The sequence below is a fragment of the Quercus suber genome, unplaced genomic scaffold (assembly GCF_002906115.3).
Source record: "Quercus suber isolate HL8 unplaced genomic scaffold, Cork oak 2.0 scaffold_160, whole genome shotgun sequence".
In the NCBI taxonomy this organism is placed as follows: domain Eukaryota; kingdom Viridiplantae; phylum Streptophyta; class Magnoliopsida; order Fagales; family Fagaceae; genus Quercus; species Quercus suber.
Window position 1 is genome coordinate 784389 of NW_027069621.1, and position 14398 is coordinate 798786.

At 36.0% G+C, this 14398-nt stretch overlaps 1 protein-coding gene and 1 long non-coding RNA gene across 2 annotated transcripts; both read right to left on the bottom strand.

The window, feature by feature from the left end:
• Positions 1 to 230: 230 nt before the first annotated feature.
• LOC136069285 (uncharacterized) lies at positions 231 to 7064 on the bottom strand. Its single transcript, XR_010630512.1, has 2 exons — positions 5305 to 7064; positions 231 to 679 (listed from the first exon to the last, which is right to left on the bottom strand). It is a non-coding gene; the product is annotated as an uncharacterized LOC136069285 (long non-coding RNA).
• Positions 7065 to 7194: 130 nt separating this feature from the next.
• Positions 7195 to 10262, bottom strand: LOC111983050 (putative disease resistance protein RGA3). Its single transcript, XM_065777592.1, has 3 exons — positions 9918 to 10262; positions 7363 to 9861; positions 7195 to 7242 (listed from the first exon to the last, which is right to left on the bottom strand). The coding sequence occupies exons 1-3, from the start codon at positions 10260 to 10262 to the stop codon at positions 7195 to 7197; spliced, it is 2892 nt and encodes a 963-aa protein (XP_065633664.1).
• Between the last annotated feature and the right edge of the window lie 4136 nt (positions 10263 to 14398).

The window sequence follows — 14398 nt, forward strand, 5'->3', positions numbered from 1 at the left end:
AGTCTTGAACCAAAAGTCTCACTCTTGAACATACCCTAACAAGGAGAGTAAGTACCATTTGTGTTATAGCTCATTATTAAGTTCATTTTTATGATCTATACCTCTTTATTTTTTTGGTCAAACATTGATAATATCACAACGAGGCATGGCATTCTATATATGTCACCTGCAAACTAAACAACATATTGTTGGGACATTAGAAGTTCTAAAACCTTCACATTTTGTTTAAATTGAAAAATTCAGAGATTAGTAAAATATAAATCATGCCAGTGTTCAAACATGAAAGAATACACCAAATTTTATGTGAAAAACCCTCTAGTGTAGAGTGAAAATCCATGGGACAAATCCAATCAATTCACTTCAATAAAATAAAGATTACAACACTTAGGATAATACCTACAACTTTAGTTCTCAACAAATCAGGAAAATATAAGAATTTTAAATCTCTAGGAATAATTATAATGTCACCACAAAGAATCAGAACCTGATTAAGTACTTATGTCACTATCATTTATCACCATATGATTCAATATGCAAGCTCTACTACCTCTATGAAAAGGTGAATGCTGTAGACAGTTTCAAAGGTGCCACTAAAACAGAACTTGTCAATTATTTGCCAGACCATTTCCCTCTTAAGCAAAATGTAGTTACCCATATGGACCATAGTTTTGAGCCCAACCTGCAATAATAGACAAGATGAAGGAATAAGAGAATAAAACAGATAGCAAAAGACAATTTTTTCATGATTTACAGGTAAGATTATGTTGTAGTACTAAACATACACTCCATAAAAAATAGCTTAGAGTGTCTGTTGGCTACAGTTTGTTTTGCATTACCCATTTTCTTCTATAGATTTTGTAATAGCAAAAAATGAAGCCAATTTCCATTTTCACTGAATTTCATTCTGTATTTTTTTTTTTTTTTTTTTTTTATAGAAAGTATGCAATGCTCCAATTCATATTTAATCTCTTAAGAAAATAATCAAAATAAGATTAGAGCTCAGTTTTAAGGAACTTTCTTTTCAATAGGTTGAAAATACATAAAGGTAAGCTAAAGAGTTTCAGAAGGCTAATTAGACTACGTTTTCTGTTTATGCATTGCATTAGATGTAACTAAGCATATTTTCTGACTATGCAAAATTTTCACGTATTGCTATGGTTTGGCCTTATTGCAAATTGCAATTAGTCTGTCAAATACTAAAAATTTAAATTGCAAGCATATCTTGAATTTTAGTTTTACAGATTTGCAGAAAAGTAAAGGCAATGATAGATAAACTGTTGGGGTGAATTTTAAAATGGAAATTTGATTACAAATTCAGAGATAAAAGCAAATAAAATAGAGTACATTAATTTGTTTGGTGTTCTATAATTACGTATATCCTCAAGGAAACAAACTAAACTGTCGAGAAAACTCCTCGGGTGAGACACAATAGAAATAAAAAAGCAAAGAAGTCACAAAAAACCAATAAGAAATTGATTCAATACCAAGACTGTGATTGTTAATCCAATTAATGAACCCAAGACATTTTACATCTTCATATCTAATGGTGGTCATTCTATGCACTCCCCCATGCCTAGAAACACTTAAGCCTCTGAGACAATGAAATAGCACAATTTATTGACTTAGGAACTTGATAAATAACCCTATTACATTAAGACTAGATGATTAGCAATTATAGGTTCGAGCTATGAAGGCTTCTCTATTTCTTCTTAAAATGAATTATCACTTGTTGATTGGAAACAGGTTTCAAGAATACAAAATTATGGATGTAATGTAGGGCTGAGTAAAGGTGTTATTAAAAAATTAACTAGTTTGCTTTTCATATGTCACTAACCCAGATGGACTACTAATGAAAACTAGATTACAGGTTATTTATATTAAAAAAAAAAAAAACAAGATTACAGGTTAAGCTTGTTTGTAGCATCTTTGAAGTTATAACAGAACATTTTGTACATTAAGCCTTTTGCACTATTGTTAGATTGAATGAGGCCAAATGAGAACAGAAAATTTTGCATTATGTTCCAAATGAATGAGACCAAAACATTCTTATGCCCTTGAGGGTTGGAAAAGTAACAGCATCAGAAGAAAAGAAAGAAGAATATAATGTTACCTTCTTCCTTCTACTTTGTTTTTTTTTTTTTTTTTTTAACATATTAGTGACTAATTTGGAATGTTTTTGGGGGTGAGGCAGAGTGGGATTTCTCAGCCTATAACCAAACCCTCCACTCCTAGTGCTAACACGCCCAACTCTTCCCTCTCTTCCATGGCAGGAAACTCTTAAATCACAAGGACAAGAAATCTACACAGTTTTGTATTCAATCTTCGAAATATGTACACTAGTCCTATGTTTGGATGGAGGGAGAGTAGATGGGTAGTAGAGGGGAGGTGGCTAGAAGGTGGTTGGAATTCCCAGCCACCTCCTATCTGCTCTCCCTCCTTCTCCCTCCACCCAAACATAGAGTAAACCATGAAAATTAGCAAACTAAATTCCAAACCCTAAAACGTAAGGATAGAATTTACATAATTTGAAAACTGTTCAACTATAGAGGTCACCTATCACCTTCCACCATATAATATGGCTTACTCAGGAAATGTGCCATTATATATGTTAGCACTTTTAGTGGTTGGACAATTCCATGAAAAAATTATTTGTAACTATTGATCTTAAATTTTATTGTTTTCATGTAATTATTTGGATTGTTATTTGTATTCGGCTGGTGAGGTGAAGTACTACAAGTTTTGAAATCAAGGTTGGCAGCAGCAGAATTTCACTCCGAAGAAGTTGGCAGCATCAGTTGAAATGTGATGCGAAATCAAATTTTGAAAAACAGTTGGACAGAGAGTTCGCCTCTCTATTTGCCTCCCTCTTGTACAAGAGGAACTATGAGAACCTAAGACAATAAAAAAGCTAGAGATATCAACAATGCTCTTCTTTCAAAAATCGCATGGATGGTAGCATCCAAACGAGACAGCCTCTGTATGTCCATCCTAAGGAGCAAATACAAAGTTCAGTCAGATTGGTTATTCAAGGAGCCATTATAATCGGCTTCTCCAATTTGGAAAGATATTGAGACAGTCAAGCCTATCATCATCAAAGGGGCTTGTTATGCTGTTGGCAATGGATCATCCATTAATGTATGGAGAGACCCATGGATTCCTTGGGTTGATAATTTCAAGCCTAAGCCTAAACATGTTGATGCACCCCTCCCTCATTTGATGGTATCGCAGCTTATAGACCATGCCCAACATCATAGGAACACAAGCTTGGTGCAAGACACATTCGACCAACAATCAGCTCAAGCCATCCTTAACATACACATCCCTCTCAGATTTAGGCCTGATAAGCTTATTTGGACTCCAAACAACAAGGGTAACTTCACAGTCAAATCAGCATACTGGTTGGCTTTGGACTCGGATAACTATCTACCTCAATCCAACCTCCCTTGGAAAAGACTATGGAATCTCAAAGCCCCGGAGAGAATGAAGATGCTGATTTGGAGGATAGGCACCACTACACTCCCAACTAAGGAGAATCTTTGCCAAAGGATGCTAATACAAGATTCATGCTGTGCTCTATGTAAACATGAACTTGAATCCCCTATTCATCTCTTTATCGAATGCCCCATAGCCAAGGCGCTTTGGCACTCCTGCTGTTGGGGCTTAAAGCCTGAGGAACACTCAATTCAATCCCCTGAATCCCTCATCAAACTGATCCTTGATCCACCCAAAGCACCTTGCCCTAAGGAAGACCAATGGCTCATTCCCCTTAATATGGCTTCTATCCTGGATGAAATTTGGTTCCTAGAAATCAATCTCTTCACAAGGGGTCCCAGATTGATATGCAAGCTGCAATCACCAACATCCACTGAAAGTTTGCTGAATTCTCAACCTTGTTCCTAACAAAGAAACCACATGTAACTCATCCAGCACAGGTAGCCTCTCAGCCGTCATGGACTTCCCCCCCCACATAGGGAATGGATTAAAGTTAATACATATATTGCAATCTCAGACAAAGCTGCTGCTCTAGCAGTCATTGCCTGCAACTATAAAGGTGAAGTTCTTAAAGTCTGGACCAAGATCATTCCTCCCTGCTCTCCACTTCTAGCAAAAGCAACCACCATCCTATGGGTTGTGCACTTGGCATTTTCTGAAACATGGAACCAAGTCATTTTTGAAGGCGACACTAGAGTCTGCTTCGACTCCCTTTCCCCCCCTTTTCCAGTGCCAGACTGGTCCATCAGCAGCATTATCACCAACATATTATATATTTCTAAGTCTTTTAGTAGTTTTTCCTTTGCTTGGGTTAAAAAAGAGTGTAATAGAGTAGCCCATAAGGCAGCTAGATTGTCTCTTGCTTCCTTAGAATGTTTTTGTTTCAATAATCACAGTCAGCCTGCCGCCTTAGCATCTGTTTGTAAAGCTGACTGCTATCTAGTTTAATTCAATAAAGTTGAAGATAATCAAAAAAAAAAAAAAAAAAATGAGAACCTGAGACAATTCTATTCCATTTTCAACAAATTTTGCACACCCAATACCTATCTGCGGAGCCAAAGAGGACCAAAAAAACCTAAATCTTTAACCCTCATCAATCTCTCTACCTTCTCCCTCTCAAATTGTCAAATTTCATAAGAGGAATTAGGACCATCACAACCATTACTACCTTCAGAGTTTTGGTATTGATTGGAGTTTGGGAATCATTGGAACAATCTCAGAATTGCCAAGGAGAATTGGAGATTTCAATTGGAGGCTCAATTGCAGGTACGGAGGCTAGTGAGAAGAAAGGATTTGAGTAATCGGTTGCTAGCAGGAGTTGGAGGCTCAAGTACATAGTTACTACTTAGCTAGGAGGGTTTTGTAAGTCATTTGTGGATTGTTTGGTGTTGTAATGCCATGGAGAGTTTATTCCGCCTTATTCTTGGGTTTTCCTCTTTGTCAACACTTCGGTGTTCTTGTGGGTGATTGATTTTGTGTTTATCCATGCACGCTTATGTTAATTGTGTAATTATGTAAACAATTGGGCTTAAATTATATATTTAGCATAAGAATAACATTTGTAGTAAAAATCAGAGCCTAAATTGTTTGAATTAGATTAGTGCAATTCTCAATACACTTGCTGAAATATGAAATGATAAAGCAGTTTTTATCTGTGGCCTTTTCTCAAACGTGAATTCCTGCATGAAAATAATAAAATATGCTTCATCACAAAATGAACTTCCCCAAGTTTTAGGATCTGATGTTTGGATGGAGAAAATGATAAGGAAAAGCACATAGATGATTGAGCATAAATATCGAGATAAACCTTACATTAGAAGAGTATAAAATCGAAATTGAACAAAGCCAATGTATTTGTAGTTTCTTCTTCTTGCCTGATGGTCACCCCCTGTAATTCACACTCTTCCATGTAACGAAACATGTCAAGCGTTGAAAAACAAAGATAAAGGAGTATGTACAAATCCTAGATTTCTTTTCATGTGTCACCAAATCAGATACTAAAGAAAACCAGCATGCCAGATTAAGCTTTTGTGTTGCATCTTTGAAGACATAGCACGGTTTTCTACAAAAAGCCCTATGATATGATGTTAGGATTGAATGACACCCAAAGTGCAAGAAAGATTTTTCATGATGTCTAGACTGAATGAGAGCAAAATATGTTTTCTCACATTTCAGATTTGATGTCTGGTTTAAATGAGGCCAACAAAATAAATCTTTAGCATGAGATTTTTACAGATGGACAAGGCAGTAAGGAAAAAAAAAAAACCATCTCCTAATTGAAGATTAAGAAGAATATGTAGATATACCTTACAATAAAAGAGAAGATAAGAAACAAAAAACTTCCAAATTTCTTGTCACATATATTATATATATCACCACTTGGCAACTTTTTTGTTTTTTTTTACAAATTTCTAACAATGTTACATTTTTTTTTTTTTTATAGGTAAGAAAAAATATATTCAAAAACTGCTAGATGCAAAAAAAGCACTAGCAAAGCAAAAGAACAAAAAAGAAGTAAAAGCAAAGACAAAAAAACTTTAATTACAAAGAAAGAGAGCTAAGGAAAAGAGGAAGAGGGTCACTAGATGTGAGTCCCCAAGCCCTAGCCCAATCAAACAGAGAACTAGAAAAGAAAGCATGCATTTGGTCCTCAGATCTATCCAAATCCTCAAATGTCCATCGAATGCATTCTTTCCAAATACACCACATCAAACACAACGGAACTAAGTTCCAAATGTAAGATGAATGCTTCCTCAACCAATTCCACCAACTAAATAGAAAATCTAACACCGTATATGAGGAAACCCATGAAATTCCAAAAATCCTAAAGACAAAACACCACAGCCGATAAGCCTTTCCACAATGTAACAACAAATGATCCACTGTCTCACCACAGCAACGACACATAATACACCAATCAACAAAATCAAAGCCTCTAAGCCACAAGTTATCACCCGTGAGGATCCTATCCCATGCGGCTGTCCAAACAAAGAAAGAAACACGCCGGGGTGCCTTAACTTTCCAAATACCTTTCCACGGAAAAACAACAGAAGAAGGGCCATGTAACTTATGATAATATGAACGGATAGTAAAATCCCCATTTTTGGTCAACTTCTATCTCAACCGATCACCATCAGTCCCTGAAGGTAAATTGGCTGCCAAGAATCAAAAGAAATCAACCACCACAGTTGCCTCCCAATCATTAGGACCTCGATTAAAACAAACATCCGAAGTTCTCCCATTCCCTACTCCTTGACTTATCAAAGATGATTCTACGGAAGACTCTCCTTGACTTACATTGATGATGGATACTGCACAATTTTTTACAAATTGGACAACAATGTTCTGCAGCACTAGCAACTAGCAACTAGCAAAAGCAAAATAAAATGAGATGCGAGATGGAATTAAGTTTAGACATAAGAAAAAATTGTTATTCAAAACTAGCCTCATCACACTCGCTTTGCGGCATGCAATGAGGCTCTTTTTTTTTTTTTGGTCTAGTGTCATAATATTCCATTCATCTCAATTTTTAGATTATAACCCAATCCCCAAAAAAAAAAAAAAAAAAAAAAAAAAAAAAAAAAAAAAAAANTTTTCCTGAAATGAAGAAAACGGGCAAGATCCATATAAACATTAAACTGTAAATGAAATAGAGAGAGGTAAGCATTGGAGTTGTTTTCTTTATACTCAAACAAGTGAGATTCAGTGACATGTTATGTGAGTACAGCAATAAATTACAATGAGAATAACCTAATCACATTATCGAGAATTTGATAAATTCATCAAACTACGTTGTTAGTGGTAAGAATATTAATTGATATTATTTTTTGCAAAAAAAAAAAGGAGCCGAGAAGAAGCAGAAAAAGTTACCTCATAGATAACTTCTTCACCGTCTCTTTGCACATCAATAAAATCAATCCTGATATTTGGGATGTGGGAAATCTTGGACCAGTCCTCTCCTGTCCCTCTTTGGTAACGTTTGCAAAGAATCGAACAGCTATCCACCCAAAGCTCTTGCAATGAAGTTTTAAAAAGGAAGTCCGGCAGCAACTTTAACTTTGGACAGTCGTAAATTTCCAACTTTTGAAGACAGGGCATTATAATAATACAAGCTTCCTCTTCTTGTCCTCCAATCCCAATCCATTCTTCCCATTTATCCAAACACATAAACGAGAGAGTTTTCAAATTTGGGAATACTTTTATTATGCCATCTTTCTTGTTTTCAGATTCTATTCCCAAAAATTCAACACCAACCTTTTCCAATAACCAAATGTCACTTATATGTAAAAATTCAAGAAACTGAAGCTTTCCCAGAGGAGGTAAACACTCTAAAGTTGAGCCAAACCTCAGATTAAGCCTTTTCAATTTGGCCAGGGACACCATCCAATTAGGGAATATAGTGGTGCGGGAGCACAAATGAATTGTTAAATTCTCCAAGCCTGAAAGTTGCTCTAAGGCATCCAGTACCGATACATCCGTCTCTATTCTTCCTCTATAATTTTTTATGTTCTCTGCAGAAAAATATAGATCCAAATCATAGAGGCCTATCTTCTTCTTAAGCTCTGCATTTTTGGCCTCACATGCATCTACCACATTACCCAGCCCATATATTTTAAGAGTTCCTTGGAGGTGGTTCAAATTTTTTAATTCTCCGAGTTCACATCTTTGGCTATCATCCTTGCCACCTATAGAGAAATGACTTTGCTTTGTAAGAGAGCTCAGTCTCCCAATCCCTCTGGCAAACTCAAACGGATGGCTCCAATAACCTTCCAAAATAAGATGTTTTAAGTTAATCAATTTACTCATCCTCAGTGGCAATTTCTTGAACCCATTTTCACTACCAATTGTAATATTCAAAATTTGTAGATTGCATAGATTACAAATGGTTTCAGGCAATTTGTTTATATGGCAATCAGATATTTTGAGATACCTTAAATGTATCAAATCTTCTACTGCATCCGAAATTTCCTTTAGTTTACCATATTGACCGCTCAAATTTAATGTCCGTAAACGTCTAAAATGATGGAACAACTTGGACAAATTATGATCACTATAACCTACGACAATGAGGGTGCGTAGATTTTTTGCACTGTAGATGGACTCGGGAATTTGAGCATTATTTGGAATTTTTAAATACAAATGCCGAGCATTTTGAAGATTTGACCCCAACTCTTCGTAACCATTAATTGTGATGCATTCGTTTTTTGCCATGAATTGTGCCAAGTCATGCACTATATCATGCATTTTGTACCTTATAATCCTGTCACTATATCCATAATCCCCTAAAACTTGAAAGAGAGAGCGAATGACTAAAATTTCAAAGTAATCTCTTGCCATGATTCTCTCCTTGTTTGCATTTGACTCAATATAACCTTGTGCCACCCACATAGATACCAAATCCTCTTCACAAAAGATATAACCTTTTGGAAAGATAGCACAATATATAAAACACTGTCTCAGTGGTGAGGGCAAGTCATAATAACTCAGTAACAATGGTGCAAAAAGACCTCTTTCAACGTCTTGTAATTCCCACAATCCACTATAAAAAACCATCTCCCATTGTTCCTTCCGACTCTTGAAGCGCATGAGACTCCCTAGCGTCCTTGCAGCAAGGGGCAAGCCTCTACACTTGTCTGATATTTTCCTGCCAATCTCTTCTAAATCCTTACGTTGCTTAGAATCCCTGTCAGAAAATGCTATTGTACTAAATATTGACCAGCAGTCATCATCAGACAATTCCTCCAAATTGATCCTTTTTGCACTTCCCATAATGTCTGCAACTCTACTTTTACGTGTAGTGACTAAAATTCTACTGCCTTGGGCAGCATTTTGGAGTGCAAGTCTAAATGGCTCCCACAACGTTGAGTCTTCAGTCCACACATCATCAAGGACAAGAAATAGCTTCCTTCCCCAAATCGATTCACACATTTTATCCATTAGACTTGACCATTGAGTAGTGTTGGAGTCATTATCTCCAAAAGCTTTAATGATTTCTTTTGCAACCATAAACTTATCGAAAGGATCAGAAACACAAACCCACCCTTTTTTCTCAAAATGGGCAGAATTCAGCTCACTATCATTATATGCTAGTTGAGCAAGAGTGGTTTTTCCAACACCAACCATGCCCACTAAAGAGATGACATGGGGGCTTCTTTCTTCTTCATTACCCCTGCCCAATAGGCAGCTCACTAGATCACCCTTAACCTTATCACGACCTAGAATGTTAGACACATCAACATGGGAATCAGTTGGTGGTCTCACAACTTCTTCATTGCCACTAGTCAGTACAAACTGGTACATATCCCCTTCTCTGTCAATCTCATCTAACTTTCCAATAATTTCTTTCATCTTAAGAGCAATATCTCGACGCTGAGAAACAGTAGAATTGTAGAAACAGAGGAATTCAAGTTGGTTAGGGACCATACCTTCCTCCTCTTAGCAGTACTAGTTTCAGCTTCTTCGTCTTTCTCAATATCTGCTTTGATCTTGGCAGTTTTCCACTCATCCAACACGTCGCCCATCTCGTAGAATACGTCGTTGAGCCTTTCTAACCAAAGCTTCACAGCTTTCTCCTTCACTTGCCTTTCCTCTGCATCGTTGAGCTTTGCCTGGGTTGCTTGGAATTTGAGTTTAAGCTTTTCGACTTCTTCCTCGACATTTACAATGGACGTGACCGCTGAAGCAAAAAGTGAACCAAGCCGGTCCTTAAACTCTGAAGAAATGAGGGAACCAAGCTGGTCCACGATGGTAGAAACAAGAGCCCAAGCCATACTTGGAAATGGAACTCTTTTTTGTTTTTTGATAATCAAGAAAAGGAACTCTTTTTGATTGATAACACAAAAACAAACACAGAGATACTACTGATGAAAGAGCAAATTGGTTGAGGATGATGATTGTGGAGAACAAACCAATGACCAAAGTGCAATCAATCAATAAAGTTAGTAAAGCTGTTTAGTCCACCCGGAAATTAAGGTTATCTCAGGGGGCCCACCTTCACGTGTCGGTCAGTAACTGTAAAACACGCATCCATTGACACGGTTTTAGCGTATATTAAAAATCATGAAACATGTACAAAATTTAATCAACACCAAAAAAAAAAAAAAAGTACAAAATTTAATCAAATTTTAAATAATTCAAATAAACAAAAAGCACTATAATTGAGCCCGGTGCAATATGTATTGCACGGTTGAAATTAAAAATTGTAAAAAGTAATTTTTTATTTTAATTATTAAATAAAATAACATTAAAAAGAATTAAAAAGTGAAGTTAAAAAATTAAAAATGTAAAAAAGATTGCGAAGGAAGTAGTGTAATTGTATGGTGCAAGATCTCAATCCCTATATAACTGTAGCCTCTGGAAAATAATTTCAGTGGTAGTCCTCCCACTTTTTTTTTTTTTTTTTAAGTATCCCTACCACCTTCATTCACTGTAGTTAATTAAATCCACGCGGTATGACCTATCCACCAACCAAATATAGTTATTTTACTTTGTCTTTGTACTCCATGATATGGGACCCAGAAAAAAATTACATTTGAATCCAGATGCTTCACCTCATTTTCCAAATTGGATTAGACTGTTCCCTTCAAAAAATGAGAAGAAAAAAAAAAACTAAATTAATCAAGCATAGTTCTTGTGGGAGATTTTAACGAATTGCTATTGTGGGGAGAATTTTTTTGTTCAACCCTGCAATCTATTTGTCTGCTTTAGAGGGCAGGCCACAGGCATATTTAGAGCGCAACGTCCTGAGCTTCTATCCCCTGTACGGCTTTGTTCTCAAGCGACGTGGGCATGCTTTGCGGGTAGTGGTATTCTTATGCCTAGAGCTCATGCTTATAAGGCATAGGAGGCGCTTCTCTTGTCGATGTGGGACTCTTGCACAAAGCATGCCCACATCGCTTGAGGACAAAGCTGTGCAGGGGATAGAAACTCAGGACGTTGCGCTCTAAGCATACCTGTGGCCTGCCTTCTAAAGCGGACAAATAGATTGCGGGGTTGAACAAAAAAATTCTCCCCACAGCTATTGAATGTGATAAAATGGTCTGTATGCCCATTTTACATATTAGACGCTTTAAGATATTGTTTGAATAATTTTCTATTTTAGGTTTTTAGTGGACCAAAATTTTCTTGATGTATTCTTGCCTTTTTTTTTTCTCTATAAATAAATAAATAAAAATTACTTGATGTGGCATGGAAATTACTTTCCAGTTTCCATATGTCCACCAACCTAGAAAATAGAAACCACATGAAATCAAAATTATTATTTTAGCATCAACAATAGAGGTGTTAAAAAGCTATTTTTAACACCTCAAACTTTAAAAAATGCCCAACAACAACGTTGCCAAAACCAAATTTTTTTAGCAACTTGCTACATTGAACTACCAAAACTAACAAGTTTTGTGAACAAATATTATCTATTAAGGTCAAATGTTGTAAATGTTGGCAAATTTGAGTTTAAAAATAAAATTAAAAAAATTAAAAAAAAAAAAAAACATTTTTGATGTAATTCAATCCTTAGTTATTAGTGTCTAAATTGGTATTGAAGAACTATTTTTAAGACACTAGAAAACTGCTCAAGATCATGGAAGCTTTGTTGCCCTGACTATGGAAGCTTTGCTGCCTCAACTATGGGCTTGACTCCATGTGATAGATCATACTTTAATGAAGCTTGACTCATGCTCGACATAACTTGACCAATCAAGCTATGGGATTTTAGAAACTGAGAATTTTCAGTTTTAGCCCATAATGACTTAACTCACTTGGGACCTGTGCGCTAGGATTCCCAAAGGTATAAAAGCTTAATTTTAGAGCCATCATCATAAGTGGGAGAACACACAGATTAGGTTATTGACGCCAAAAGAAAATTCAAAATTATCTTGCTACTAATGCTCATAAGGATTATTATTTTAATTTTTTTACTCTCTTTAACCTTCCAGGAATTCCTTTAGATAGTGATAGATCGGATGAGAAAAGCTTTGTAGCATAAGAATAGTTAGCAAATCCATAAGGTATTTTGTATGGTAAGCTACACATGTAACCAGTGAGTATTGAACCCAAAATCTCACTCTTGAACTTACTGTAACAAGGGGAGGAGTAAGTACCATTTGTAGGGGAGTAAGTACCGTTTGTGCTAGAGCTCATTAGCAAGTTCTTTTTTATGATCTTTAACTCTTCATTTTTTTGGTCAAACATTGATAAGATCACAACAATGCATGGCATTCTATATATGTCACCTGCAAACTATCTTAACTGAAAAATAAAGAAAAACAACGTATTACTTGGACATCAGAAATTTTAAAACCTTCAAATTTTGTTTAAATTGAATAATTTGGAGATTAGTAAAATATCAATCACGCAAGTGATCAAACATGAAAGAGCATACCAAATTTTACGTGAAAAACCATGGGACAAATCCAATCAATTCACTATAATAAACTAAAGATTACGACACTTGAGATAATGCCAACAACTTTAATTCTCAACAAATCAGGAAAAATATAAGAATTTTAAATCTCTAGGAATAAATATAATGTCACCACAAAAAACCATAACCTGATAAAGTACTTACCTCACTGTCATGTATCACTATGTGATGCAATATGCAAGCTATACTACAACTATGAAAACCACCATGAAAAGGTGAATGTTGTAGACAGTTTCAAAAGTGCCACTAAAACTTCCTGCTGTCCTTATTATGGTGCTAAATAAATTGTCAGTTATTTTCATGACCATTTCCCTCTTAAGCAAAATGTGGTTACCCATATGGACCATAGTTTAGAGTTCAACCTGCAAGAATAAACAAATTGAAGGAATAAGAGAATAAAACAGATGGCATAAGAAAATTTTGTCACGATTTGCAGGTAAGATTAAGTTGTAGTACTAAACATACACTCTAGTGCAACTTCTAGGATCACTAACTCCATAAAAAATAGCTCAAGAGTGTTTGTTGGCCACAGTTTGTTTTGCATTACCCATTTTCACTAAATTTCATTCTTTTCTTTTTTTTTTAGAAAGTATGCAATGCTCCAATTTGTAATTAATCTCTAAAGAAAAGAATAAAATTAAGACTACAGCCCAGTTTTAAGGAACTTTCTTTTCAATAGGTTGAAAATATATAAAGGTAAGCTAAAGGGTTTCAGAAGGCTAATTAGACAAATGCTAAGCATATGCATTGCATTAGATGTAACTAAGCATATTTTCTGTCTATGCAAAATCTTCACGTAAGTTTTTAGCCATAGGCCCAAATAAATCAGACTTGTACTCTTGCTATGGTTTGGCCTTTTTGCTAATTACATTAGCCTATGTCTAATACTAAAGATTTCTGATAAGGCAAAAGCATACCATAAGGCATCCCATGCTCAACTCGTCGGCTTGGACCCTTCAACTCACGTTGACGGGATAAGTTACAAAAAAGGCTAAAGGCCCTAAAACTGACGAACCATGATAGGCTGAAGGGTCACGGAGGGCCCTTAAGGGCTGACTCCCTTATGAGGCTGACGACCCCTCTTGACTGAAGGGGTTGGGACAAACTGATGGTCTCAAAGCTGACGGTCCGAGTAAGAAACTTGACTTGGCCACCACGCATAAGCTATAAAATGATGACTTGCAGATCACGTTCAATATAAGTGTCCTATAAGGAAAGGATCTCGTAATCTACGCTTAAAAGGATTCCTATAAGGAAAGGATTTCTACTTCAAGGCAAAGAGTCAACTCTCTACTACTATAAAAGCCCCCAATACTCACACAAATCGAGGTACACATAATTGACTCCTCTCTAACACTCTAGAGTTGTAACAAGTTCTAACTTGACATTCTGAGGGTATTTGGCTGGCACCACACCGGTGCCCTCTGTTAGGTCTTCTTCTTTGTGCTGTGCACATGTTGCTTCGAGAGTACGAGCATTGTGCAA

Bases quoted from the DNA above. Each gene is read 5' to 3' on its own strand.
- LOC111983050 (XM_065777592.1), bottom strand. From the start codon at position 10,262: ATGGCTTGGGCTCTTGTTTCTACCATCGTGGACCAGCTTGGTTCCCTC. The intron at 9,862-9,917 runs GTATGGTCCCTA...ACTGTTTCTCAG, and splicing joins GTACTGCTAAGAGGAGGAAG to CGTCGAGATATTGCTCTTAA. The intron at 7,243-7,362 runs GTAACTTTTTCT...TAATGTGATTAG, and splicing joins GTGAAGAAGTTATCTATGAG to GTTATTCTCATTGTAATTTA.